Source organism: Pseudophryne corroboree, chromosome 4 (genome assembly GCF_028390025.1).
Source record: "Pseudophryne corroboree isolate aPseCor3 chromosome 4, aPseCor3.hap2, whole genome shotgun sequence".
Classification (NCBI taxonomy): Eukaryota; Metazoa; Chordata; class Amphibia; order Anura; family Myobatrachidae; genus Pseudophryne; species Pseudophryne corroboree.
Genome location: NC_086447.1, coordinates 359,257,524 through 359,283,777, shown reverse-complemented (window position 1 = coordinate 359,283,777; position 26,254 = coordinate 359,257,524). Strand labels below are relative to the sequence as shown.

At 48.5% G+C, this 26,254-nt stretch overlaps 1 protein-coding gene across 1 annotated transcript in view; it reads left to right on the top strand.

Moving 5' to 3' along the window:
* Positions 1-6,620: 6,620 nt before the first annotated feature.
* The window catches only part of PRSS56 (serine protease 56), a 240,669-nt gene continuing 221,035 nt past the window's right edge, over positions 6,621-26,254 (top strand). The window contains exons 1-2 of the mRNA XM_063919643.1: positions 6,621-6,868; positions 10,127-10,179. Coding sequence (XP_063775713.1) covers positions 6,849-6,868; positions 10,127-10,179 — 73 coding nt within the window. The 5' untranslated portion in view covers positions 6,621-6,848. The remainder of the gene's footprint in view (positions 6,869-10,126; positions 10,180-26,254) is intronic.

Below are 26,254 nucleotides of genomic sequence, written 5' to 3'. Positions count from 1 at the left end.
AACCCACTGGACCCGTTGAAGGCGCAAGCTCTACACTTGGTTGTCCAATCCCTCCAGGAGACAGGAGTGGTGGTGCCAGTGCCTATCTACCAAACAGGGAGGGGCTACTACTCGACCCGGTTTCTAGTACCGAAACCCAATGGGTCTTTCCGGCCTATTCGGAACCTCAAGTCACTGAACAAGTTTGTGAGAGTTTCCAAGTTCCATATGGAAACACTGCGCTCCATTGTACTGGCCATGGAACCTGGGGGCTACATGGTATCCCTGGATATACAGGATGCTTACCTGCATATGCCTATTGCCATTTCGCATCAGCAATATCTGCGGTTTGCTATTGGCAACCTCCATTATCAATTCAGGGCTCTGCTATTTGGACTGACTATGGCCCCTCGGATTTTCACCAAGGTCATGGCCGTGATGACAGCTCATCTCTGTTAACAGGGAATCAGTATCCTGCCGTATCTGGACGACCTGCTGATCCTGGCAAGCTCCCAAGATGTCCTCCTGAGTCATCTCCAGCTGACGGTGCAATTCCTCCCAGCCCAAAGATGGCTGATCAATTGGAAAATGTCCTCCCTGGTCCCTGCGCTGCACATGGTGCACCTGGGGGTCCTACTGGATACACACAGCCAGAGGCTGTTTCTGTCTCCAGAGAAGGTCCTGAGGCTTCAGGACAGGATTAGATACTTCCTCTCTTGCCCAAAAGTGCAAGTACTAGGCCTGATGGTGTCGACTTTCGACATGGTGGAGTATGCTCAATTCCATTCTCGCCCTCTCCAACAGTTAATCATATCCAAGTGGGACGGTCTGCCTCAGCGGCTTAGGTCTAAAATTATGGTCCTGAGGTCCACTTATCTCTGTCCTGATGGCTCCAGGATCAACAGTTGAGCAGGGGCGTCCCTTCTGGATTCCCCACTGGGTCCTCCTGACGACGGATGCCAGTCTGCGGGGATGAAGCGCACTGTTCGAGCAACACACTCTCCAGGGTCGCTGGACCAAGGAGGAGTCTCTCTTCCCCATCAACATTCTGGAACTGTGGGCAGTGTTCAATGCCTTGACACTAGCCCTGCCTCTGTTAAGGAACAGGCCTGTTCAAGTACAGCCGGACAACACCACCGTGGTGGCATACATAAATCATCAAGGCAGCACTCGAAGCCGAAAAGCAATGATGGAAGTGTCCAGAATTCTTCACTGAGCGGATCTGCCGGCAATGATGGAAGTGTTCATTCCGGGTGTCCTCAACTGGGAAGTGGATTTCCTCAGTTGTCAGGACGTACATGCCAGAGAGTGGAGCCTTCATCCGGAGGTGTTTTAACTCCTAATGGACAAGTGGGGCCCACCAGATGTAGACCTGATGGCATCTCGACACAATCACAAAGTTCTGGTCTTCGGATCACGGACAATGGATCCTCAAGCAGCGTTCGTAGACGCACTGGCAATTCCATGGAAATTTTGACTGCCATACGTGTTCTCTCCGGTGTCACTCCTGTCCAGGGTTCTGCGGAAGTTCAAGCAAGAAGGAGAAATGCTACTTCTAGTTGCTCCAGTATGGACCAGACGGCATTGGTTCTCAGACCTGCAGGGTCTATCGATGGAACGTCCTCTACTACTTCCTCAATGCCCAGACCTCCTCGTTCAGGGCCCTTGTGTCTACCCAGACCTAGCCAGACTGGCTTTGACGGCATGGCTCTTGAAGCGTCACTCCTGAGGGCAAAATGTTTCTCTGAGACGGTCATCCAAACTATGTTGAAGGCCCGTAAACTGGCTATGTCTCGGATTTACTACAGGGTCTGGAACTCTTACTTCACCTGGTGTGCTGCTAAGAACTACAATGTTTACAAGTTCATAACCCCATGGCTTCTGGCTTTTCTGCAACAAGACCTGGACTTATGCCTTCGTCTGGCCTCCCTAAAGGTTTATATTTCTGCCTTGTCAGTGTGGTTTCAGAGGAAGCTTGCGTCTATTCCTGACATTCATACCTTCACTCAGGGTGTCTTGTGGATCCAACCTCCCTATGTCCCTCCTGTGGCTCCATGGGATCTGTCTGTTGTCCTTCATGCCCTGCAAGGGTCTCCCTTTGAGCCTGAAATGGCTTACCATTAAGGTTCTGTTCCTGTTGGCTATTGCCTCTGTTAGAAGAGTGTTGGACTTAGGTGCTTTGTCCTGTCGTCCGCCCTTCCTGATATTTCATCGTGACCGGGCAGTTCTCCGTACTTGCCCTGGTTACCTGCCTAAGGTGGTCTCATCTTTCCACCTTAACCAAGAGATTGTGGTTCCAGCCTTTATCTCTCTGGTTTGTCTTACAAAGAAAGGTCTTTGGATGTGATACGGGCTCTCCGTATATATGTGGAGAGGACTGCCTCCATTCGGAGGTCTGATTCCTTCTTCGTACTGTTTGGTTTTCACAAACGTGGCTGGCCTGCAAACAAGCAAACTTTGGCTTGATGGATTAAAATGGTGATTGCACAAGCTTATGCGCAGGCTGGTCTACCATCTCCTGCTCCTATCAAGGCCCATTCTACTCGGTCTGTTGGACCTTCTTGGGCAGCTTGCCGTGGCGCATCTGCAGAACAATTGTGCAAGGCGGCTACGTGGTCCTCTGTGAACACGTTCATCAGGTTCTATGCCTTTGATACTTCCACCTCCCAGGATGCCTCCTTTGGATACCGGGTTCTTGGGCCCGCTACAGTGCGTCCCCTCCCAAGAGGAACTGCTTTAGGACATCCCCGATGTTATTCCCTGTGGAATACCAGTGTACCCCGCTGCAGAAAAGACTTACAGTACCATTGTTAAATCTCTTTCTGTGAGGTACACTGAATTCCACAGGGCGCCCACCCTGACGCACTTCGTTTCTTTGGGTTTGTATGGCATTAGCCACTGGTCCCTTCTCCTGTCGTGAGAACGTGGTTCTATGTGACTAACATCTACCGTCTCTTTACCTGCTACTGCATTGGGCGGGTTAACAAAACTGAGCTCCTGTGCACGGAGGAGGGGTTATATAGAGGAGGCGGTGCAGTGCATCCTGGGAACAGTCAAAGTTTTTAGCCTGTTGGTGCCTTGGATCAAGATCCAACTCTACACCCTGATGTTATTCCCTGTGGAATCCAGTGTACCTCGCAGAAAGAGATTTAACAATGGTAAGTCTACCATAAATCTCCTTATCACCTCCACGCACACCCCTTATATACAATGGGGGTAATTCCAAGTTGATCGCAGCAGGATTTTTGATAGCAATTGGGCAAAACCATGTGCACTGCAGGGAAGGCAGATATAACATGTGCAGAAAGAGTTAGATTTGGGTGGGTTATTTTATTTCTGTGCAGCGTAAATACTGGCTGCTTTATTTTTACACTGCAATTTAGATTGCAGATTGAATACTCCACTCCCAAATCTAACTATCTCTGCACATGTTATATCTGCCTCCCCTGCAGTGCACATGGTTTTGCCCAATTGCTAACAAAAATCCTGCTGCGATCAACTTGGAATTACCCCCAATATGCCTATTACACCCCTCATATACTATATACTGTACCTATCACCCCCTCACACCCCTTATGTACTATACACCTATCACCCACACACACCACTTATATACTATATACCTATCAGTTCACCCACCATACACCCCTTATGTATTATATATCTATAACCCCCCCCCCCCCCCACACACACACACACACACACACACCTGAAGATCATGACCGATGCACTTTTAACTTACATTTTTAAACATATTGGCCCTCATTCCGAGTTGTTCGCTCGGTAATTTTCTTCGCATCGCAGTGATTTTCCGCTAATTGCGCATGCGCAATGTTCGCACTGCGACTGCGCCAAGTAAATTTGCTAAGAAGTTTGGTATTTTACTCACGGCATTACAAGGTTTTTTCTTCGTTCTGGTGATCGTAGTGTGATTGACAGGAAGTGGGTGTTTCTGGGCGGAAACTGGCCGTTTTATGGGAGTGTGTGAAAAAACGCTGCCGTTTCTGGGAAAAACGCGGGAGTGGCTGAAGAAACGGTGGAGTGTCTGTGCGAACGCTGGGTGTGTTTGTGACGTCAAACCAGGAACGACAAGCACTGAACTGATCGCACTGGAAGAGTAAGTCTCGAGCTACTCCGAAACTGCACAGAAAAATCTTTTCGCAATATTGCGAATACTTCGTTTGCAATTCTGCTAAGCTAAGATACACTCCCAGAGGGCGGCGGCTTAGCGTGTGTACTGCTGCGAAAAGCGGCTAGCGAGCGAACAACTCAGAATGAGGGCCATTGGTCGGATTCAAATCATATCGCACCCGCTATCTCCCATCTAAAGTGACGGGAGATAGAGGGGTGATATTCAAATGTGCCCCGCTATTGTGCTGATCGCGCTAATTACAGTCTGGTTTAGGTGTGTCTGGTTTAGGCGAGTCGACTAAAGTAATGGGCGCGATCGTGAAGAGACCCGTTTGGGGGCGCCCAAACGGATCTCTTTAAACGCATTTCAGCTCGCTACCTCCGGCTTAGCGAGCTGAAATTAAGTTGCCACACCCGTCGGCAGTAATATTAGAATACCGTCGGCAGGCGCGATAGGGGGTGGGAGGGGGGACAGAACATTTGAATCCTGCCCATTGCGTGGCTGGAGGCTGTTCCTCTGGGATGTTAGATTCATTGCAAGCAAAAGCACTATTTACTGTACGCTGCTGAGCTCTCTCCCTGCCCAGGGCCCCCGAGCAGGAGGCGGAGCCGACTGGGTCACATGAAAGGGAGTCCCGGACAAGAGAAACTGTGCGCCGCTAGCGTGTTACATACATCCCCAGCTGGCTTCTGGCCACCATCGGCGACTGGCTGAGTATGGCCGGGGCTAGGGAGAGCGACCCCACCTCACTTCTTACACACATGATAGTGGCCACGGAGCCCGGTCACCCTGCCTGAGATGGGTGGAGGAGCAACACTGAGGGGTCTATTTACTAAGCATTGAATGGAGATAAAGTCGCTGGAAATAAAGTACCAGCCAAACGGCTCCTAACTGCTATGCCACAGGCTGTGTTTGAAAAAATGACAGTTAGGAGCCGATTGGCTGGTACTTTATCACCAGTGACTTTATCTCCATTGAAGACTTAGTAAATAGACCCCTAAATGTCTGGGGTGGAAGGAGAGGACCAGGCTGCTGTTACTGCCTGCCGTAGCTAGCCAGTAGTATAAGCATACCTCCCAACATGACCCTCTCCAGGAGGGACAAAATGCTCTGCTTCTGGGCTTTTCTCTTAATTTAAAATTGCCCTCACCTGTGCTGAAACACCTTTGTTCTCATTCAACTTGTTTAAAGCAGGTGAGGGAAATCCTAAATTAAGAGGGAAGTCCAAGAACATAGCATTTTGTCCCTCCTGGAAAGGGTCATGTTGAGGGCTATGGTATAAAGCAGAAGCCAACTACAGGCTGACAGGCAGTTAGTGCGGTCCCAAATGCTAGAACGTGTACTGGCCCGGGTGGCAGATGTCGCCCTGACCAGCCTGCCACTGGGGTGGATGTGCTGATGGGCTCCTCTTATACTGTGTATTCCTTATACTATATGTCTCAGGAAGTGGACTAGTGGAGAAGTTGCCCATAACAACCGATTGAATCCCTCTCAGGAAAATGCGTAAAAAAGCCCATAGGCTTCTATAGGATAACCCCCACCGCATCGAAGCCCTGGAATGCACTGCACCACATTTAAGCCCTGGAATGCATCGCAGCGCATCTAAGACCCGGAATGCATCGAATTCCGGAGCTTAGAACATATGGGAAATGCGCCCAAAGTCCGGAAATTTTAGTTTTTGGATGCATTTTTCCTTTAGTACATCCTGCCCATAATGAGGAGGAGCCGGCATTTTGGTGTCACTACCTTGGATGGTGACATTCGCTATGGTTGCACCTCTCACCCCACCCCTATTGACACCACTGTAACGGGGTATCGCGTCTGTTTAGCACAGTGGTTCTCAATCGTAGTCTTCAAGTACTCCTAACAGGTTATTTTTTTAAGATTTCTGGGGGTTATTTAGAGTCCTTAGCAGTTTTTGCTAAATTAGCAAAAACTGCTAAGGATCAAATCACATGCTGGGGGCTGCCCAGCACAGGGCAAAGCCGCCCAGCATGTATGGTGCTGTATTGCGTTGCAATCGCAATGCAGATTTCAGAAATAGAGGATGACCCCTGTATATGCAGACAGGCTGCATATACAGGAGCCCCGCCTCCATGTTTCCCGTTGCAGGAAATATAGGCAACGTCATCGTGCTGCTCCGAAAACGGCCATGACGCGCCTGCGTTTCATGCTCCGCTCCCCCCCCCCCCCCAACGAAGTGTCGCCAACCCTGAATGCCCCACCGCTTGTCAATCATTTTGTGATCGCATCCTTCCGGGATGCAATGGCATAATGAAAGTTCGTGCATGCACGGTGCATGCGCAGATGAGTGAAAATCGCCTGTCTTCGTTTTTAGCAAAAGACCGATCAGGTCTGAATACCCCCCTGTCGGTGGAAACAGGTGGTATAATTACTGATCCAGCAAAAAAGATCAACTCACCTGTGCTTTTTTGCACTTGCACTGACGGCACATACGCCCTCTTATAACAGCTCCCTCCAACAGCCAGCAGGTAGCCTATTAGAAGGAGGAGGCCTGGGGGGCAGCTCACACCTCAGGACATGAGCAGCAAGCAGTGGAAGAGGGAGCCAAACAATACCACTTAACTGCCAGCACACCACGCCAGAGACGGCTCCGGGTTACAGCCTCCAGTACACACGTCTGGAAAGAGCTCTGCCCACAGCTGTAACCATAAGTGCCAGGAGCTCAGCTAGGAGAAATGTGTCTGAGGGGCAGTCACTAGTCCAGGAGCCCCTGATGTGGAGGAGACCCACAAGGTGAGAGTGCAAATTACCACAGGACCAGGCAGTATTATAGTATATTGCTGTGCTACTGCAGCATAAAGACTGGCTGGATTTGATGGGACCTGTGGTTTCACAGTATCTGGTTGCTGTTCCCCAATAGATGTGCAGCCCAGTATAATCAGTTTCCTACCCTCCCGCATTCTGCGGGAGACTCCCGGTTCAATACGGAGTCTCCCGTTGCCACGGAAACGCACTTGAGTCCCCCGGATTCCTCAAAGCTCAGTCCGGAATCCCTACTGTGTCTGCGCCAATCGAATGCGACGGGGGCGGGGTCAGGTGCAGAAAAGCTAGCAGGGAAGGAGGGTGTACAAAGAAAACATCAGACGCCAGACTGTATCTCCTGCCAGTGAGCTCGGTAGCATCTAGTTACCCTTTAGCTGAGTGCAGAAGTCGGAGAGGACGGGGTGCCTGCGTCTCCCTGCTGCTGGTCACTGGTGTGAAAAAGTGATGGGAGCCGAGGCAGCTAGCTGCAATGTGTTGTGTGCATAGTTTGCTAAACAGATGCATACCTCCCAACATGACCCTCTCCAGGAGGGACACAATGCTCTGCTCCTGGACCTGTGGTGAAACGCCTTTCTTATCCATTCACCTGTTCAAAACAGGTGCCAGCAATCATACATTAAGAGAAAAGTCCAGAAGCAGAGCATTCTGTCCCTCCTGGAGAGGGTCATGTTGGGAGGTATGCAGATGGATTCGCCCACAGCACAGTTTAAGAGTCTGTAGGTACGGGGTGCAGCCACATGAGGATGACAGGTTGGTAGTGGGCTCTCATTCCTCCTGGTGTCTGTCTCGCAGCATGTGATTGGAAATAAGCACAGAGATGCATTGTTACAATGTGTAATAACACAGCAGTACTGACACGCCCCCTCCCGGTCTGGGCACGCCCCCTATCAGTCCGGACACGCCCCCTATCAGGCCTGTTTCTCTGCTCAAACTACACTGACTGAAGTGAGGGCAGAAGCTAATACTACCAGAGGTGATGGGGGGACCTGATACCATCAGGACAAGATCAAGGTAATGTCTTCCCATAAAACCTCCATATTCCTCCCTACACTCAGGTCCCTACCTGTATATCCATATCCCAGGTCCATGTTTGCCTACCCTCTTGTGGGAGACCCTCAGGTCAATGTAGAGTCTCCAGCTCCCACTGGAAAGTGAATTAAAAATCACCCTGATCCCCACTCCCCGGTCAGGAATCCATACTGCATATGGGCATGTCTGGATGAGATGGGGCGGGGCCTGCATGAGAGGACATCATCCAGACAGCAAGTGCTCTGTGTGGGATTGCTGCTGCTGGTATAGTGCGGAGGAGCATATACATACTGGTGCTGCTGCTGAGTGTGGCACTGAGAGGAGCAGGCATACTTTCTCTTCTCAAAGGTACCTCTGGTGCACTCTCTTATTACCCTGACCTCCAATGATCCCCTGCAATGCCGCACTGTGTGAACACATACATAAAAATGTATGTGTTCATCGTGAAATCTGGCCGTCCTGTCAGGGTTCGCTGGATTTGGCACCACCGCATATGTATGGATGGCTGGATAGGGAGCCCATGTGACGTTCCTTCCTGCCGAAATGCTATGTGTGGCCCCAGCCTTACTGTATATACTCAGCATACCTGCTATTATGATATACAGTATGTGTGCAGCTACATATTCAGGGGGGACTATAACACACACAAGATCTCACCTAGGGCCTGATTCACTATTATTTGCTAATGTGAGAATGATTATCGGTACACTGCGCATGCATTGCGAGCGCATTGCACATGCACGAAGGCAAAAAAAAAATCGCTCCGCACCTGCAGCCTAAGTGTAAAGTCAGCAACAACTGTTGATTGTTTCTCAGTTTTTGCGTCTGCATTGTAATTCTGCTAGTGTATATGCAGATTTGTGAATGCATCGGTGGGTGTCTTTATCCTTTCTGGGTGGCTCTTCACATGCGATTTGTAGCAAAATGTAAGAAAAATTGCTAATTCAGCCTCAATAGCGATCCTTAGTGAATTAGGCCCTTAGTACTTTAGATTGCAACTGCAGGACACACCCCTGAGTGTCAAAAGATATGCCTGTAGGTGGAGCTAGACACACCCATTGGGCGGAGCCAGACACACCCCTCAATGTGCTGCATATTCTGCTACTGCCTATAATCTCCCTGAAACCAGTTTTCAAAAGTAGGCAAGTATGATATAATAGAGGGTCTGGGGGTCCACAGTTTCAGGAGGTATATAGGTACAGGAAGATGGTAAATAGTAACAGGGATATATACTGTAGGGTATATAGTAACATGGGCATATAAAGGTGGATGTAATTGCTTTACTGGCGATCGGGATACTGGCGGTCAGGATACCGACGTAGGAATCCCGACCGCTTACAATGCCAGCAAATGGGCTATTCCCACTCTTGTGTGTCCACAACACCCATAGAGTGGGAACAGAATCTGTGGCAAGCCACCATGCCTGCAAGGGGCTCCGTTGCGCTCGCCGGCATTCTGGCGACTGGGATCCCAGCCCCAACCCTATAAAGGCAACAGAGGGAGAGTACATAGGAACAGGGGGAGGCTATAGATTTTCTAGCATTGCGATAAGCAGTAATAGAAATTAATTTCTATTGCCAGATCTTTATTAATAGACCCCCCTGTAAAACAGGAATTTAACAAAATGAAAGTATATTTGAAATGAAAGCTCTTCCAATAACGTATTTGATGAAACTAAGGCTGGGTACACACTGCCCGATGTGCACTCGATACATCGGACAGTGTGTAGGGTGATATTGTATACAATGTGCGCTCCCACGGGTCGTATACGACGTCACATATATTTTGTTCTGCAGAAGATATGTTACACTCGGGTGTAGTATGGTATGCCGGCGGTCGGGCTCCCGGCGGCCCGCATACCGGCACCGACGGTCGGGATTCCGGCGCCGGTATGCTGGTTGTCGGGAGCCCGGGTGCCGGCAAACTGAAGACCACCCGTGACAGCCCTGCATGCTCCGGGATGGGGGTGGATGCGATCACCGCCGATACATCGTACAGTGTGTATGCACTTACGATATATCGTTAACATCAGCCCGACATCTTACAGTGTGTACCCAGCCTTAGACATGGTAAACGTCTGTCTCTTTTTCATTCTATGTTCCTCGGTCCAGAGTCTTTTGTTCTTGGCTTATAGTGTTTGTCATTCTATTGTCTTACTTATATTTGCACTAAAGCTTTTCCAATGTTCTCTTATCTCAGGGATTATACAAAACTCAAACGAAGGTGGAATGTTAGGAGACAAATAGAAAAGTGTAAGTTAATTATGATATTAAATGTAATGGTTGGATACTCGGGATAATTCAGAGGTGGACACAGTTGTAGTAGTGGCTGAAATCTTTCTGTTAATGCCGTGACTGATAGGCATCCTATTGAAATGTCAACCAGCAAAGAGCATGATTCAGACTGGAACGCTGCAGTGGCAGTATTCGCAGTCTGGTGAGGTGTGCGCATGCGCAGAAGCTGCACTGCGCTTGCGCACACGTGAGATGTGAAAGCATCTTACTGGTGCAATCGCCTCTGCCTGATTGACAGGCAGAGGCGGTTGCGTGTCAGCGGCGTTGGGGGAGTGTGCGGTCCAGACAATGAAGGCGTGTCCGGACCGTTGCTGGGGCTTGTTGCGGCCACTGTGTGACATCACACGCAGCCGCTGCGACTAAAAACATGGCGGGTAGCTGCTGTGCGATACTTTTGCACCTCTGCGGAGGGGTGGAGGCCTGGCATGTGGGGCGGACTATCCCTGTGCTAGACGTCCCCGCGCATGTAATAGATTTTGATTGTAGAAGTGCGTTTTTTCGCACATCTACGATCAGCTCTGAATTAGGCCCAAAATCCCCTGATGTACGTACAAAGACGCACCATTAGGCATCTCACCTGCCCATGACACGCCCCTGTCTGTTAGCCCCCTCCCCCAGTTGCAGGCCAGAGACACTTAGCGAAATTGCATGGATCGCCCAGTGCTTTCCCTTTGGCCAACTCAGAATCACCCCCTCAATGTAAACATTTTTATTGTGTCTCGCATTCCCAACTGCAGTGGTCATACACTTTGGTGTACAGACGGGTACATTGGTGTACAGACGAGCACATTAGTGTACAGACGGGCACATTAGTGTACTGAAGGGTCATACATGAGCTCATTGTTGTTGTGCGCATACACAGTGGGGGTAATTCCAAGTTGATCGCAGCAGGAATTCTATTAGCAACTGGGCAAAACCATGTGCACTGCAGGGGAGGCAGATATAACATGTGCAGAGAGAGTTAGATTTGGGTGTGGTGTGTTCAATCTGCAATCTAATTTGCAGTGTAAAAATAAAGCAGCCAGTATTACCCTGCACAGAAATAAAATAACCCACCCAAATCTAACTCTCTCTGCAAATGTTATTATCTGCCACACCTGCAGTGCACATGGTTTTGCCCAACTGCTAAAAAATTTCCTGCTGCGATCAACTTGGAATTACCCCCAGTATACAGTATATTGACAAATCTATTGCAACTACACATGTACAGTATAAATGCATTGTTCCTTGTAATTCTTGTGCTTTAGAAATAGCAATACATTATATGCAAATTACTTGTTCAGTATATTTGCACCAATGCTATCCTGGTTTTCCTGTTTGGTTTTGCGCTATTTTGTATGTGTTAAAAGTAAAAGGACCTTGTCAGGCATCTTCTATTTGTTTGCAAGTTTCAGCACACTATTGTTAATAGAAGTGCTATTCCAGCCTGTCAGTCACTCAAGCAACCACATTCATTACAGTACTTTGTAAATTGAATTTAAAGTCAGCTTTATAGAATTTGAGTTTCTTATTTAATAAACTGCATATTTATTCCTTACATTCAGTATGTGACATCCCGAGGCAGCATTCATTGATGTCAGTATCTTTCCATATTTCTGCTAAATGTCCTCCATACAGATATTATTCATTGACATTTCAATGGCTTTAGCATGCAGTGTTTCCTAAGGTGAGTTGTACATTGTGTATAGAGAAAAGAATGTCAGCTCTAAACCATTCTAAAATATTATTCAGTGTGCAGTCAACTTTAGTAGCACACATTGGTGGGGTGGGGGGGTGCGATATTTATTAATTGAGTAGCACATAGCAATTATTGCTTAGTCCATAGGGTCCCAAACTGTGTGGCGTGGCTCCCTGGGGTGCCTCGGGACACTTGCAGGGGTGCCCTGGGTTGGTGGTCCAGGACCAATTCTAATTATTCATGGTCTATATAATAGGCAAAACCAGTGCTGGTGGCTGCCAGTCATAAAATATGTGGCCAAACAGAAGCAAATCTTGTCCCTCACCACACAACTGACCCTAAGGATGACATATATTATAAACACGATCTACTTAATGTAATTTCTCTGACGTCCTAGTGGATGCTGGGAACTCCGTAAGGACCATGGGGAATAGCGGCTCCGCAGGAGACTGGGCACAAAAGTAAAGCTTTAGGACTACCTGGTGTGCACTGGCTCCTCCCCCTATGACCCTCCTCCAAGCCTCAGTTAGATTTTTGTGCCCGGCCGAGAAGGGTGCACACTAGGGGCTCTCCTGAGCTTCTTAGTGAAAGTTTAGTTTTAGGTTTTTTATTTTCAGTGAGACCTGCTGGCAACAGGCTCACTGCATCGAGGGACTAAGGGGAGAAGAAGCGAACTCACCTCCTTGCAGAGTGGATTGGGCTTCTTAGGCTACTGGACACCATTAGCTCCAGAGGGACCGAACACAGGCCCAGCCTCGGAGTCCGGTCCCAGAGCCGCGCCGCCGGCCCCCTTACAGAGCCAGAAGCAAGAAGAGGTCCGGAAAATCGGCGGCAGAAGACATCCTGTCTTCACCAGGGTAGCGCACAGCACTACAGCTGTGCGCCATTGCTCCTCAGCACACTTCACACTTCGGTCACTGAGGGTGCAGGGCGCTAGGGGGGGGCGCCCTGAGCAGCAATAAAAACACCTTGGCTGGCGAAAATACATCACATATAGCCCCCAGGGCTATATGGATGAATTTTAACCCCTGCCAGATTTCACAGAAAAACGGGAGAAAAGGCCGCCGAGAAGGGGGCGGAGCCTATCTCCTCAGCACACTGGCGCCATTTTCTCTCACAGCTCCGTTGGAGGGAAGCTCCCTGGCTCTCCCCTGCAATTACTACACTACAGAAAGGGGTTAAAAAAGAGAGGGGGGCACTAATTAGGCGCAGTATAACAATACAGCAGCTATAAGGGGAAAAACACTTATATAAGGTTATCCCTGTATATATATAGCGCTCTGGTGTGTGCTGGCATACTCTCCCTCTGTCTCCCCAAAGGGCTAGTGGGGTCCTGTCCTCTATCAGAGCATTCCCTGTGTGTGTGCTGTGTGTCGGTACGCTGTGTCGACATGTATGAGGAGGAAAATGATGTGGAGGCGGAGCAATGGCCTGTAACAGAGATGTCACCCCCTAGGGAGTCGACACCTGAGTGGATGAGCTTATGGAAGGAATTATGTGACAGTGTCAGCTCTTTACAAAAGATTGATGACATGAGACAGCCGGCGACTCAGCCTGTGCCTGTCCAGGTGTCTCAAAAGCCATCAGGGGCTCTAAAACGCCCGTTACCGCAGATGGCAGATACAGACGCCGACACGGATACTGACTCCAGTGTCGACGATTAAGAGACGAATGTGACTTCCAGTAGGGCCACACGTTACATGATTGAGGCTATGGAAAATGTTTTTACACATTTCTGATAATACCAGTACCACTAAAAAGGGTATTAGGTTGGGTGAGAAAAAACTGCCTGTAGTTTTTCCTGCATCTGAGGAATTAAATGAAGTGTGTGATGATGCGTGGGTTTCCCCCGATAAAAACTGTTAATTCCTAAAAAGTTATTAGCATCATACCCCTTCCCGCCAGAGGATAGGACACGTTGGGAAACACCCCCTAGGGTGAATAAAGCGCTCACACGCTTGTCTAAACAGGTGGCACTACCGTCCCCGGATACGGCCGCCCTTAAGGAACCTGCTGACAGAAAGCAGTAAAATATCCTAAAATGTATATACACTCACACGGGTGTGATACTGCGACCAGCAATCGCCTCAGCCTGGATGTGCAGTGCTGGGGTGGCTTGGTCGGATTCCCTGACTGACAATATTGATACCCTAGATAGGGACAGTATATTACTGACTATAGAGCATTTAAAAGATGCATTTCTATATATGCGTGATGCACAGAGGGATATTTGCCGACTGGCATCAAGAGTAAGTGCGCTGTCCATTTCTGCAAGAAGAGGGTTATGGACAAGACCGTGGTCAGGTGATGTTGATTCCAAAAGGCATATGGAAGTATCGCCTTATAAAAGGGAGGAGTTATTTGGGGTAGGTCTAACAGACCTGGTGGCCACGGCAACGGCTGGGAAATCCACATTTTTACCCCAGGTAGCCTCTCAACATAAGAAGACGCCGTATTATCAGGCGCAGTCCTTTGGGCCCCATAAGGGCAAGCGGGCAAAAGGCTCCTCATTTCTGCCCCGTGACAGAGGGAGAGGAAAAAGGCTACAGCAAACAGCCAGTTCCCAGGAACAGAAGCCCTCTCCCGTTTTCTGCCAAGTCCTCAGCATGACGCTGGGGCTTTACAAGCGGACTCAGGCACGGTGGGGGCCCGTCTCAAAAATTTCAGCGTGCAGTGGGCTCACTCACAGGTGGACCCCTGGATCCTTCAGGTGGTATCTCAGGGGTACAAATTGGAATTCGAGACGTCTCCCCTTCGCCGTTTCCTAAAGTCTGCTTTACCGACGTCTCCCTCCGACAGGGAGGCGGTATGGGAAGCCATTCACAAGCTGTATTCCCAGCAGGTGATAATCAAGGTACCCCTCCTACAACAGGGAAAGGGGTATTATTAAACGCTGTTTGTGGTACCGAAGCCGGACGGCTCGGTGAGACCTAATTTAAATCTGAAATCCTTGAACACTTACATACAAAGGTTCAAATTCAAGATGGAGTCACTCAGAGCGGTGATTGCAAACCTGGAAGAAGGGGATTATATGGTGTCTCTGGACATCAAGGATGCTTATCTCCATGTCCAAATTTACCTTTCTCACCAAGGGTACCTCAGGTTTGTGGTACAGAACTGTCACTATCAGTTTCAGACGCTGCCGTTTGGTTTGTCCACGGCACCCCGGCCCTTTACCAAAGTAATGGCCGAAATGATGATACTCCTTCGAAGGAAGGGAGTTTTATTATCCCTTACTTGGACGATCTCAGGATAAGGACAAGATCCAGGGAACAGTTGGTAGTCGGGGTAGCACTATCTCAAGTAGTGTTGCGGCAGCACGGTTGGATTCTGAATATTCCAAAATCGCAGCTGATCCCGACGACACGTCTTCTATTCCTAAGGATGATCCTGGACACAGTCCAGAAAAAGGTGTGTCTCCAAGAGGAGAAAGCCAGGGAGTTATCCGAACTAGTCAGAAACCTCCTAAAACCAGGCCAAGTGTCAGTGCATCAGTGCACAAGGGTCCTGGGAAAAATGGTGGCTTCCTACGAAGCAATTCCATTCGGCAGATTCCACGCAAGAACTTTCCAGTGGGACCTGCTGGAAAAATGGTCCGGATCGCATCTTCAGATGCATCAGCGGATAACCCTGTCACCAAAGACAAGGGTGTCTCTCCTGTGGTGGTTGCAGAGTGCTCATCTTCTAGAGGGCGCAGATTCGGCATTCAGGACTGGGTCCTGGTGACCACGGATGCCAGCCTGCGAGGCGGGGGAGCAGTCACACAGGGAAGAAATTTCCAGGGCTTGTGGTCAAGCCTGGAGACATCACTTCACATAAATATCTTGGAGCTAAGGGCCATTTACAATGCCCTAAGCCAAGCAAGACCTCTGCTTCAAGGTCAGCCGGTGCTGATCCAGTCGGACAACATCACGGCAGTCGCCCACGTAGATAGACAGGGCGGCACAAGAAGCAGGAGGGCAATGGAAGAAGTCTTCCACATGATTGTAAACCGTTGGGAAAAAAAATAAAATTGGACAGGTATTGCGCCCGGTCAAGGGACCCTCGGGCAATAGCTGTGGACGCTCTGGTAACACCGTGGGTGTACCAGTCAGTGTATGTGTTCCCTCCTCTTCCTCTCTTACCAAAAGTACTGAGAATTATAAGACGGAGGGGAGTAAGAACTATGCTCGTGACTCCGGATTGGCCAAGAAGGACTTGGTACCCGGAACTTCAAGAGATGCTCACGGAGGACCCGTGGCCTCTACCTCTAAGAAGGGACCTGCTCCATCAAGGACCCTATCTATTCCAAGACTTACCGCGGCTGCGTTTGACGGCAGGGCGGTTGAACGCCGGATCCTGAAGGAAAAAGGCATTCCGGATGAAGTCATCCCTACCCTGATCAAAGCCAGGAAGGATGTAACCGCAAAGCATTATCACCGCATTAGGCGAAAATATGTTGCGTGGTGCGAGGCCAGTAAGGCCCCGATGGAGGAATTTCAACTAGGTCGATTCCTGCATTTCCTGCAAACAGGAGTGTCTATGGGCCTAAAATTGGGGTCCATTAAGATTCAAATTTCGGCCCTGTCAATTTTCTTCCAGAAAGAACTAGCTTCAGTTCCTGAAGTTCAGACGTTTGTAAAAGGGGTACTGCATATACAGCCTCCTTTTGTGCCTCCAGTGGCACCTTGGGATCTCAATGTAGTTTTGGGGTTCCTAAAGTCACAATGGTTTGAACCACTTGAATCTGTGGAGTTAAAATATCTCACATGGAAAGTGGTCATGCTGTTGGCCCTTGCCTCGACCAGGCGCGTGTCAGAATTGGCGGCTTTATCCTGTAAAAGCCCCTATCTGATCTTCCATTCAGACAGGGCGGAATTGAGGACTCGTCCTCATTTTTTCCCTAAGGTGGTTTCAGCGTTTCATCTGAACCAACCTATTGTGGTACCTGCGGCTACTAGTGACTTGGAGGACTCCAAGTTGTTGGACATAGTCAGAGCCCTGAAAATATATGTTTCCAGGATGGCTGGAGTCAGAAAATCTGACTCGCTGTTTATCCTGTATGCACCCAACAAGCTGGGTGCTCCTGCTTCTAAGCAGACTACTGCTCGTTGGATTTGTAATACAATTCAGCTTGCACATTCTGTGGCAGGCCTGCCACAGCTAAAATCTGTAAAAGCCCATTCCACAAGGAAGGTGGGCTCATCTTGGGCGGCTGCCCGAGGGGTCTCGGCTTTACAACTTTGCCGAGCAGCTATTTGGTCAGGGGCAAACACGTTTTGCTAAATTCTACAAATTTGATACCCTGGCTGAGGAGGACCTGGAGTTCTCTCATTCGGTGCTGCAGAGTCATCCGCTCTCTCCTGTCAGTTTGGGAGCTTTGGTATATTCCCCATGGTCCTTACGGAGTTCCCAGCATCCACTAGGACGTCAGAGAAAATAAGAATTTACTTACCGATAATTCTATTTCTCGTAGTCCGTAGTGGATGCTGGGCGCCCATCCCAAGTGCGGATTGTCTGCAATACTTGTACATAGTTATTGTTAACTAAATCGGGTTATTGTTGTTGTGAGCCATCTATCCAGAGGCTCCTCTGTTATCATGCTGTTAACTGGGTTCAGATCACAGGTTGTACGGTGTGATTGGTGTGGCTGGTATGAGTCTTACCCGGGATTCATAAATCCTTCCTTATTGTGTACGCTCGTCCGGGCACAGTATCCTAACTGAGGCTTGGAGGAGGGTCATAGGGGGAGGAGCCAGTGCACACCAGGTAGTCCTAAAGCTTTACTTTTGTGCCCAGTCTCCTGCGGAGCCGCTATTCCCCATGGTCCTTACGGAGTTCCCAGCATCCACTACGGACTACGAGAAATAGAATTATCGGTAAGTAAATTCTTATTATTTCTTTCTTAATTTCTCAATAAGACATTTTTGGCCTAGGGGTGCCGTGAAAATAATTCTGATATTCTAGGGCGCCGTGATTCAAAAAAGTTTGGAAACTACTGGCTTAGTCGGCATAGCTTTCTATGAGAACTGTGAAAACGGCCTATTTACCAAGTTTTGAAAAGCTTAGCTTTTATAGCAGGATTAGGCAGATTTCAGAAGCCATTGTTATTCTGTAGTCTGACATTTTCAACTTTCCCCAGCAGCCTATATTTGCAATTGTGCGACCCTATGTCCGCACACAAACAGAATTTATTGCAAAATTGAGAGAATGCAATTCGGTCAATAATCAAATGACTGCGCATGTGCAGCGTTTGCATTGCGCATTCGCACCCACGATTTGCAATTATTTGCTTCAATGCAATCGCATTTTGATTGACAGGAAGCCAGCGTTTAGGGGAGGAAACATGGCGTATTTTGGATGTGTTTGTAAAAACGGAGGAGTGGCAAGGCGTTTTTCAGGTGGGTCTCTGACGTCAGCGATGACCACTTTCAACCTTTTGCATATGCAGAATTGTGGACGACCTTGCCTGGCGCAGATTAAAAAAACTCTTCAATGTTCTGGTGTTTGCGTATGGTTATGCGATCACATTGCGCATAGCGATGCGATCGCAGTTTCTGCAATGGATGTTTTTTCTTTATTTCTGGGTTGCAAGTATTTGATCGCAACAACTGCCTTTTAGCAAGTTTTGCAATCCGTGCTAAATAGGGTCCTTAACTCAGTTCCTAACACTGATGGTGATCACTTTACTCTTCTCCGGGACAATCTGTTATTGGAGCCACAGTCCCGGCAAGTGGATTCCCATAAATTGACAATGAAATCATTTAGCTATCTCGACTTTGTGAGTTTGTGTACTCAGTTCCACCTTCCCCATCTGGACTGCATTATCAGCTCTCCATCAGGATTGCATTATCAGCTGGACACTTGCAGAGGTAAGTGAACACCTACCATGCGATGTGTGCACTACATTCTAAAGCCCAGTACCCACGGGCCGATGCAGGAGAGATGTGTGCTGAGCGAACCGCTCAGCACACATCTCTCCTGCCGCTCAGCACAGCGCGATGTGTGCTGAGCGTGCGGGGGGAGACGGGGGGGGCCGCTCACTTCACCCAGCGGGTGAAGTGAGCGACCCGCTAGATTGGCCTGCATGCAGGCCAATCTAGCAGCAGCGATAGCGATGTGCGGGGCCGCGCATCGCTATCGCTGAGGGGGCTACACACGGAGCGATCATGCTGATATTCTAAGCAATCTAGTCAGATTGCTTAGAATATCGCTCCGTGAGTACCCCCCTTAAGAGAAGGGAATCAGATGGTCTACACAGAGCATCAGAAGCGATGGTCAAGCCTCTGTGACAACATATGACCATGCCAACCATGGAAGATGCAATGTCAATTCAGTGACAGCATTTTGGGAGGTACAGTATGTATTTTCTTCTACTTTACTACTTGTAAATCAAGTAAAATATACTTTTAAAAAGTCTTGTAAGTTTCTACCAGTGCTCATTTTAAGTTTCCCATTGTTGTAAAAAAGAACTTGGGAGATTAAAGGGTTAAATAATCAAAACTGAGTAGCGATCACAATTTGGGATTTTCTGTTGTTTGTACATGCAGAATACAGCTTAGACAAGTTCCTCTTTCTTTTCCTCTTTCCAAATGTTGTAAGACTATCTCCCCCTTCATGCATATTCATTTACTGCTTTCCAGCCACTTCAGCCAACAGCAACAAAGAACTATCTTACAGAACCTGATATGGGAAATGTTATTTATAAGCAATATCTCTGCTTAGCCTTTAAAACATTTTGGATTTTGGAATGTAAAAAGACTTTATACTGTCTGTAAATGGATTATTGCTAATGACATAAGTGGTGTAAAGAAAGGAGTGTATAAAGGGCCTAATTCAACAAATTTTTCTTCTAATGGGCAAAACCATGTGCACTGTAGGTGGGGCAGATATAACATGTGCAGAGAGTCTTAGATTTGGGTAGGGTGTTTAAACTAAAATCTAATTTGCAGTGTAAAAATAAAGCAGCCAGTATTTACCCTGCCCAGAAACAATATAACCCACCCAAATCTTACTCCCTCTGCAAATGTTGTATCTGCCACACCTCCAGTGCACATGGTTTTGCCCATTAGAGGATAATGTTGTTGTGCAATCAACCTTGAATTAGGCCCAAAGTGAAGAAAACATTTTGTTAATGAGGAGCGCTCTTCAATGCCTCTGTGTTACCGGAGCAGGCTAGCGGACCCTAGAACTTGTGTTGGCCCTCTACAAGGTGCAACTTCCGACATGTGCCTTCTGCGTATACATGGCTCCCTGCCGCGTCTTTTCTCACCTACATCCTCCATTATGGGTGTACCTCTGAGTGTCCCACATAACAGGTGCCCTGCATAATGACCCAATATTACACTAGATCACCACTGCAATATATATACTACCACCACTGTGCATCTTAGCCCTCATATTGAGAGTGCATAACCTGGCTGCAGCTTGGAACACTTTACAACCAGTACCTGCTATCAGGGCCATAACTAGGCATATGCCGAGTGTGCTCGGCCCACAGCACATAGGCATTGTGAGCGGAGAACCGGCACATCACCCACCACCGCCACTGCCCGCATCTGCTGTGACCTGCACCCACAGCCGGGATCATCAGTCTGCCACTGCCTGCCCTATAAACACACACACACACACACACACACTCACTCACTCACTCACTCACTCACACACACACACACACACACACACACACACACACACACTCACTGTCTCTCTCTCTGTATAGGTGGCACTACTGTGCGGGCATAATTTGAATAATGGAGACTACTGTGTTGTGTAATTTTAATTTGCATTATTTTGTGACCACTGACCTTCCCCATGAAGCCACGCCCCTATATTTTGATGTGCGCATTCGGCGAACAATGGTCCTATTTTAAATATGGGGTGGGGATCACTAATTCTCTTTCTCGCACAGGGCACCAAAAAGTCTAGTGCCTAGATACCAGTGTATGAAGATCAGCGACACCAAGAAAAAGGCTGCAAAAAATCCTGTATTCATACAGGTGCAGGGGCTAGTATGACATTCAGTAGACTAATAGGCTCAGACAACTATGCCACATGGGAGTAGAAATCAGCCTGAGCGGCCTCTATAAATTTATTGTGTGAATATTGCCCAACGTTTCAGTCCCTTTCAATGGGCGGTATCCAATTAGCTACGCCTAGCATATTCGTCTCGATGCCTGCACTTATCTGAGTTTTTGTATTGCCTACCTCAGGCAGGCGAAACCAAATCCCTGATAAGTAAACATTTCCTCCCGCGATCACGGAAATACATCTTCCCGTCATCTTCCCATCGTCGGATTCTCACGGGACTTGGATTCTATATAAGGCACCATGGCCGGGACTCCGTGCCATTTCATTCTAATGCATGCTGCCATTTGCTGCGCTATACTCTACTGAACTAGCTGTGCAGTGTCCAGAGTCTCACAAATAGCTGTGCCTGTGCTGTACAGTGACTGTGTAAAGGGGGCATGCTGCTGTGTACTGCACTATACTGGCTGTGCTGTGTCCAGAGTCTCACAAGTAGCTGTGCTGTACAGTGACTGTGTATAGGGGACATGCTGCTGTGTGCAGCACTATACTGGCTGTGCTTTGTCCAGAGTCTCACAAGTAGCTGTGCTGTATAGTAACTGTGTATAGGGGGGCATTCTGCTGTGTGCCGCACTATACTGGCTGTGCTTTGTTCAGAGTCTCACAAGTAGCTGTGCTGGATAGTGACTGTGTAAAGGGGACATGCTGCTGTGTGCAGCACTATACTGGCTGTGCTTTGTCCAGAGTCTCACAAGTAGCTGTGCAGTATAGTAACTGTGTAAAGGGGACATGCTGCTGTGTGCAGCACTATACTGGCTGTGCTTTGTCCAGAGTCTCACAAGTAGCTGTGCTGGATAGTGACTGTGTAAAGGGGGCATGCTGCTGTGTGCTGCACTATACTGGCTGTGCTGTGTCCAGAGTCTCACAAGTGGCTGTGCTGTACAGTGACTGTATATAAGTGCACACTGCACGCTGCTGAATGTTGTGCTATACTCTGCTGTATTGGCTGTGCTGTGTCCAGACTCACAAGTGGCTGTGCTCTGTATAGTGACTCTATAGGGGGCATGCTGCTGTATGCTGTGCTATACACTACTGTAAATTGTACTGTTTGGTGCACTTTAACCTAGAGCGCTTTGTTCACGTGCATCTATAAGCCCTGTGATTCACACAACTTGAACCGAGCTGCAAGTTAAAAACAGAATATATATATATAAACTCCTGTATAGAACGGGTAGAATAGCTAATATATACATATATATACAGTGGGGCAAAAAAGTATTTGGACAGCCACCGATTGTGCAAGTTGATCCACTTAAAAAGATGAGTGAGGTCTGTAATTTCCATCATAGATACACTTCAACTGTGAGAGACAGAATCTGAAAAAAATAAACAGGAAATCACATTGTATGATTTTTAAACAATTTACTTGTATATTCTTGTGGAAAATAAATATTTGGACACCTACCAAGCAGCAAGATTTCTGGCTCTCACAGACCTGTTACTTTTTCTTTAGGAAGCTCTTCTATCCTCCACTCGTTACCTATATTAATTGCACCTGTTTGAACTGGTTATCTGTATAAAAGACACCTGTCCACACCCTCAAACTGTCACGATCTGGGTAATTTCTCATCTGTATTTACCTTCCAAATGCCTCCTGAGACTGTCCTAGCTTTCCAAGCCTGGATTCCATCTGTGCTGTCTGCGTGCAGCACGCTGCATCTCATTGCCCAAGTCTCTTAATTGTGATTCTGGCAGCATCATGGTTAAAACTCACATGCAAGTTACAAACAGTATTTCCCTCCAAATTCAAACATGAGCACAGCCATCTTTGTTTACATCACATGTTACTTTTCAGCCTATCAGCTGCACTCTGGTCTCTGCCTAATTATCCAGCAGCTGCACTCTGGACTCTGCTTAATTGCCCTGCCAATACCTGCTTCCCAGCTGGTATAAATATCCTGCATTAAGGTGGCTTAGATGTCAGTGCTTCGGTTGTCAAACCCAGTGATACAAGTCTCTCCTGCCTGTGGTTGTTCTGCTATTGTTCCAGGTTTTCCAGCTCCTGTGTTCAGCTCCACTAGAGACCCGCACCAGCTACCATCTTGCAGTACAGCCTGACTGCAGTGTCCCAGCATTGCATCCTGTGACCGGCAGTTGCCCGACACTGGCTTCCAGCGGTGCTCTGCCCTGACAGTCATCTGTGTTCCGTCATCGATCTCCAGTCACCATCGGTGTTCCGTCATCGATCTCCAGTCCCCATCGGTGTTCCACCATCGATCTCCAGTCACCATCTGTGTTCCGCCATCGATCTCCAGCATCACCAGTGTTTCCTCAGTTGATCTCCTACCACATTGGTGTTCCAACATCATCTCACAGTTCACCATCGGTGCTCCTATCAGCTAAACCTCACTTCATCCGTGAGTTCCATAGCACCCTCACCACCTGGGCCAGTTCCACCCGGCATCCCTGGCAGTTCACAAGTACACACCTCATTCAGCATTCCACCAGCATCTCCAGCTTCCAGTTTGTCATCTGCTGGTCAGTTCCTACTCATACCATCTATACAGCGGATGGCTGTTGGTTCTCTGGACTATTACATTTCCAGGTCTTCCAAGACTTTACTGAGTTACACTACTACACTACAACTGAGGCTTCCCCTGGTCAGCACCAGCCCTCAGTTGTGACACAAACAGTCAGACTGCTACCTCTCCACCATGGCCAAGACCGGAGAGCTGTCTAAGGACACCAGGGACAAAATTGTAGAGCTGCACAAGGCTGGGATGAGCTACTCAACAATAGGCAAGCAACTTGGTGAGAAGAGATCAACTGTTGGCGCAATTATTAAAAAATGGAAGAAATACAAGATCACTGACAATCTCACTCGACCTGGGGCTCCATGCAAGATCTCACCTCGTGGGGTATCAATGATCTTGAGAATGGTGAGGAATCAGCCCAGAACTACACGGGGGGACCTGGTCAATGACCTCAAGAGAGCTGGGACCACAGTCACAAAGGTTACCATTAGTAACACACTACGTCGTCATGGATTGAAATCCTGCAGCTCCCGAAAGGTCCCCCTGCTTAAGCTAGCACATGTCCAGGCCCATTTAAAGTTTGACAGTGACCATCTGGACAGAGGCGTAACTAGGGTTTTCGGAGCCCAGGGCAAGATGGAAAATGGTGCCCCCCCCCCCCCAAACAAAAAAACAAGCGAAAAAATGGGCGTGGTCACACTCCAGAAGGGGTGTGGCCACTGAAAATGGCCCACAGTGCCAGTTACATTGCCCCACAGTTCCAGTTACATTGCCCCACAGTGCCAGTTACATTGCCCCACAGTGCCAGATCCATGCCCCACAGTGCCAGATACAATGCCCCACATTGCCGGATACATGCCCCACAGTGCCAGATATATGCCCCACAGTGCCAGATATATGCCGCACTGTGCCAGATATATGCCGCACTGTGCCAGATATATGCCGCACTGTGCCAGATATATGCCGCACTGTGCCAGATACATGCCCCACTGTGCCAGATACATGCCCCACTGTGCCAGATACATGCCCCACTGTGCAAGTTACATGCCCCATTGTGCCTGATACATGCCCCACTGTGCCAGTTACATGCCCCACTGTGCTCCCTCCCCCCCAGGCACTCACCGCTTGTGGCTCCGGCTCGCCTCTGATATGTGAGGGGAGGAGAGCGCAGTGCAGCGCCTCTCCTTTCCCTCACCGCTCCAGGTCTCCGGCGGCTGTGTGGCGCCGGTTCGCTAGCCAATCAGAGCTCGCGGACCGGCAGTCAATCAGGAGCCGGTCCGCAAGCTCTGATTGGCTAACGCCGCCGGAGACCGGACACAGCAGCGCTGCTAGTGCTGGCAGCTGCGCTCTCCTCCCCTCACATTTCGGCGTGACGGGGGCGAGTGGGGCATGATGCCCTGGCCGCCGGCGGCGCCCCCCTCTCCTGGGCTTGCCAAGGCGCCCAGGGCACGTGCCCCACTCGCCCTACCCTAGTTACGCCTCTGCATCTGGATGATCCAGAGGAGGATTGGGAGAATGTAATGTGGTCAGATGAGAGCAAAATCAAACTTTTTGGTATAAACTCCACTCGCCGTGTTTGGAGGGAGAGGAATGATGAATGGCATCCCAAGAACACCATAACCACTGTGAAGCATGGGGGTGGAATATCATGCTTTGGTGCTGCTTTTCTGCAAAGGGGACAGGACGACTGATCTGTATTAAGGAGAGGATGAATGGGGCCATGTATCGTGAGATTTTGGGCAAAAACCTCCTCCCCTCAGTAAGAGCATTGAAGATGGAACGTTGCTGGGTCTTCCAGCATGACAATGACCCCAAACACACCATCCGGGCAACTAAGGAGTGGCTCCGTAAGAAGCATTTTTAAGGTCCTGGAGTGGCCTAGCCAGTCTCCAGACCTCAACCCAATAGAAAATCTGTGGAGGGAGTTGAAAGTCTGTGTTGCCCGGTGACAGCCCCAAAACATGACAGAACTAGAGAAAATCTGCATGGAAGAGGGGGACAAAATACCTGCTACAGTGTATGCAAACCTGATCAAGAACTACAGGAAATGTTTGACCTCTGTAATTGCCAACCGAGGTTATATTACAAAGTATTGAGTTAAACGTTTTGATTTTCCAAATATTTATTTTCCGCAAGAATATACAAATACATTGTTTAAAAATCATACAATGTGATTTCCTGGGTTTTTTTTTTTTCAGATTCTGTCTCTTACAGTTGAAGTGTACCTATGATGGAAATTACAGACCTCTCTCATGATTTTAAGTGGGTCAACTTGCACAATCGGTGGCTGTCCAAATACTTTTTTGCCCCAGTGTGTGTGTGTGTGTGTGTGTGTGTGTGTGTGTGTGTGTGTGTGTGTGTGTGTGTGTGTGTGTGTGTGTGTGTGTGTGTATATATATATATATATATATATATATATATATATATATATACATATACATATACATGCATAAATAATAGGATTTTAATTAACCTACCAGTAAATCCTTTTATCGTAGTCCGTAGGGGATACTGGGAATCCATTTAGCACCATCGGTTATATACGGGTCAACTAGGAGCCATGGGCACTATAGAAGTTTGATTAGGTGTGCTGACTCCACCAGAGCCGGCCCTAACCAATATGATGCCCTAGGCAAGATTTTGGCTAGTGCCCCTAGCACCACCGCTAGTTCCGCCTCTGACCCTGCGCCCTTTTCCCAGCACCATCACCCCCCACCCATAGCAGTCCTTTTTTTGTTTTCCTACCCCCTGTAATTTAAATAAGAACAGTGTGCACATTCGGCGCACAGCCCAAAAAGGTATGAGTTTTTGTTGG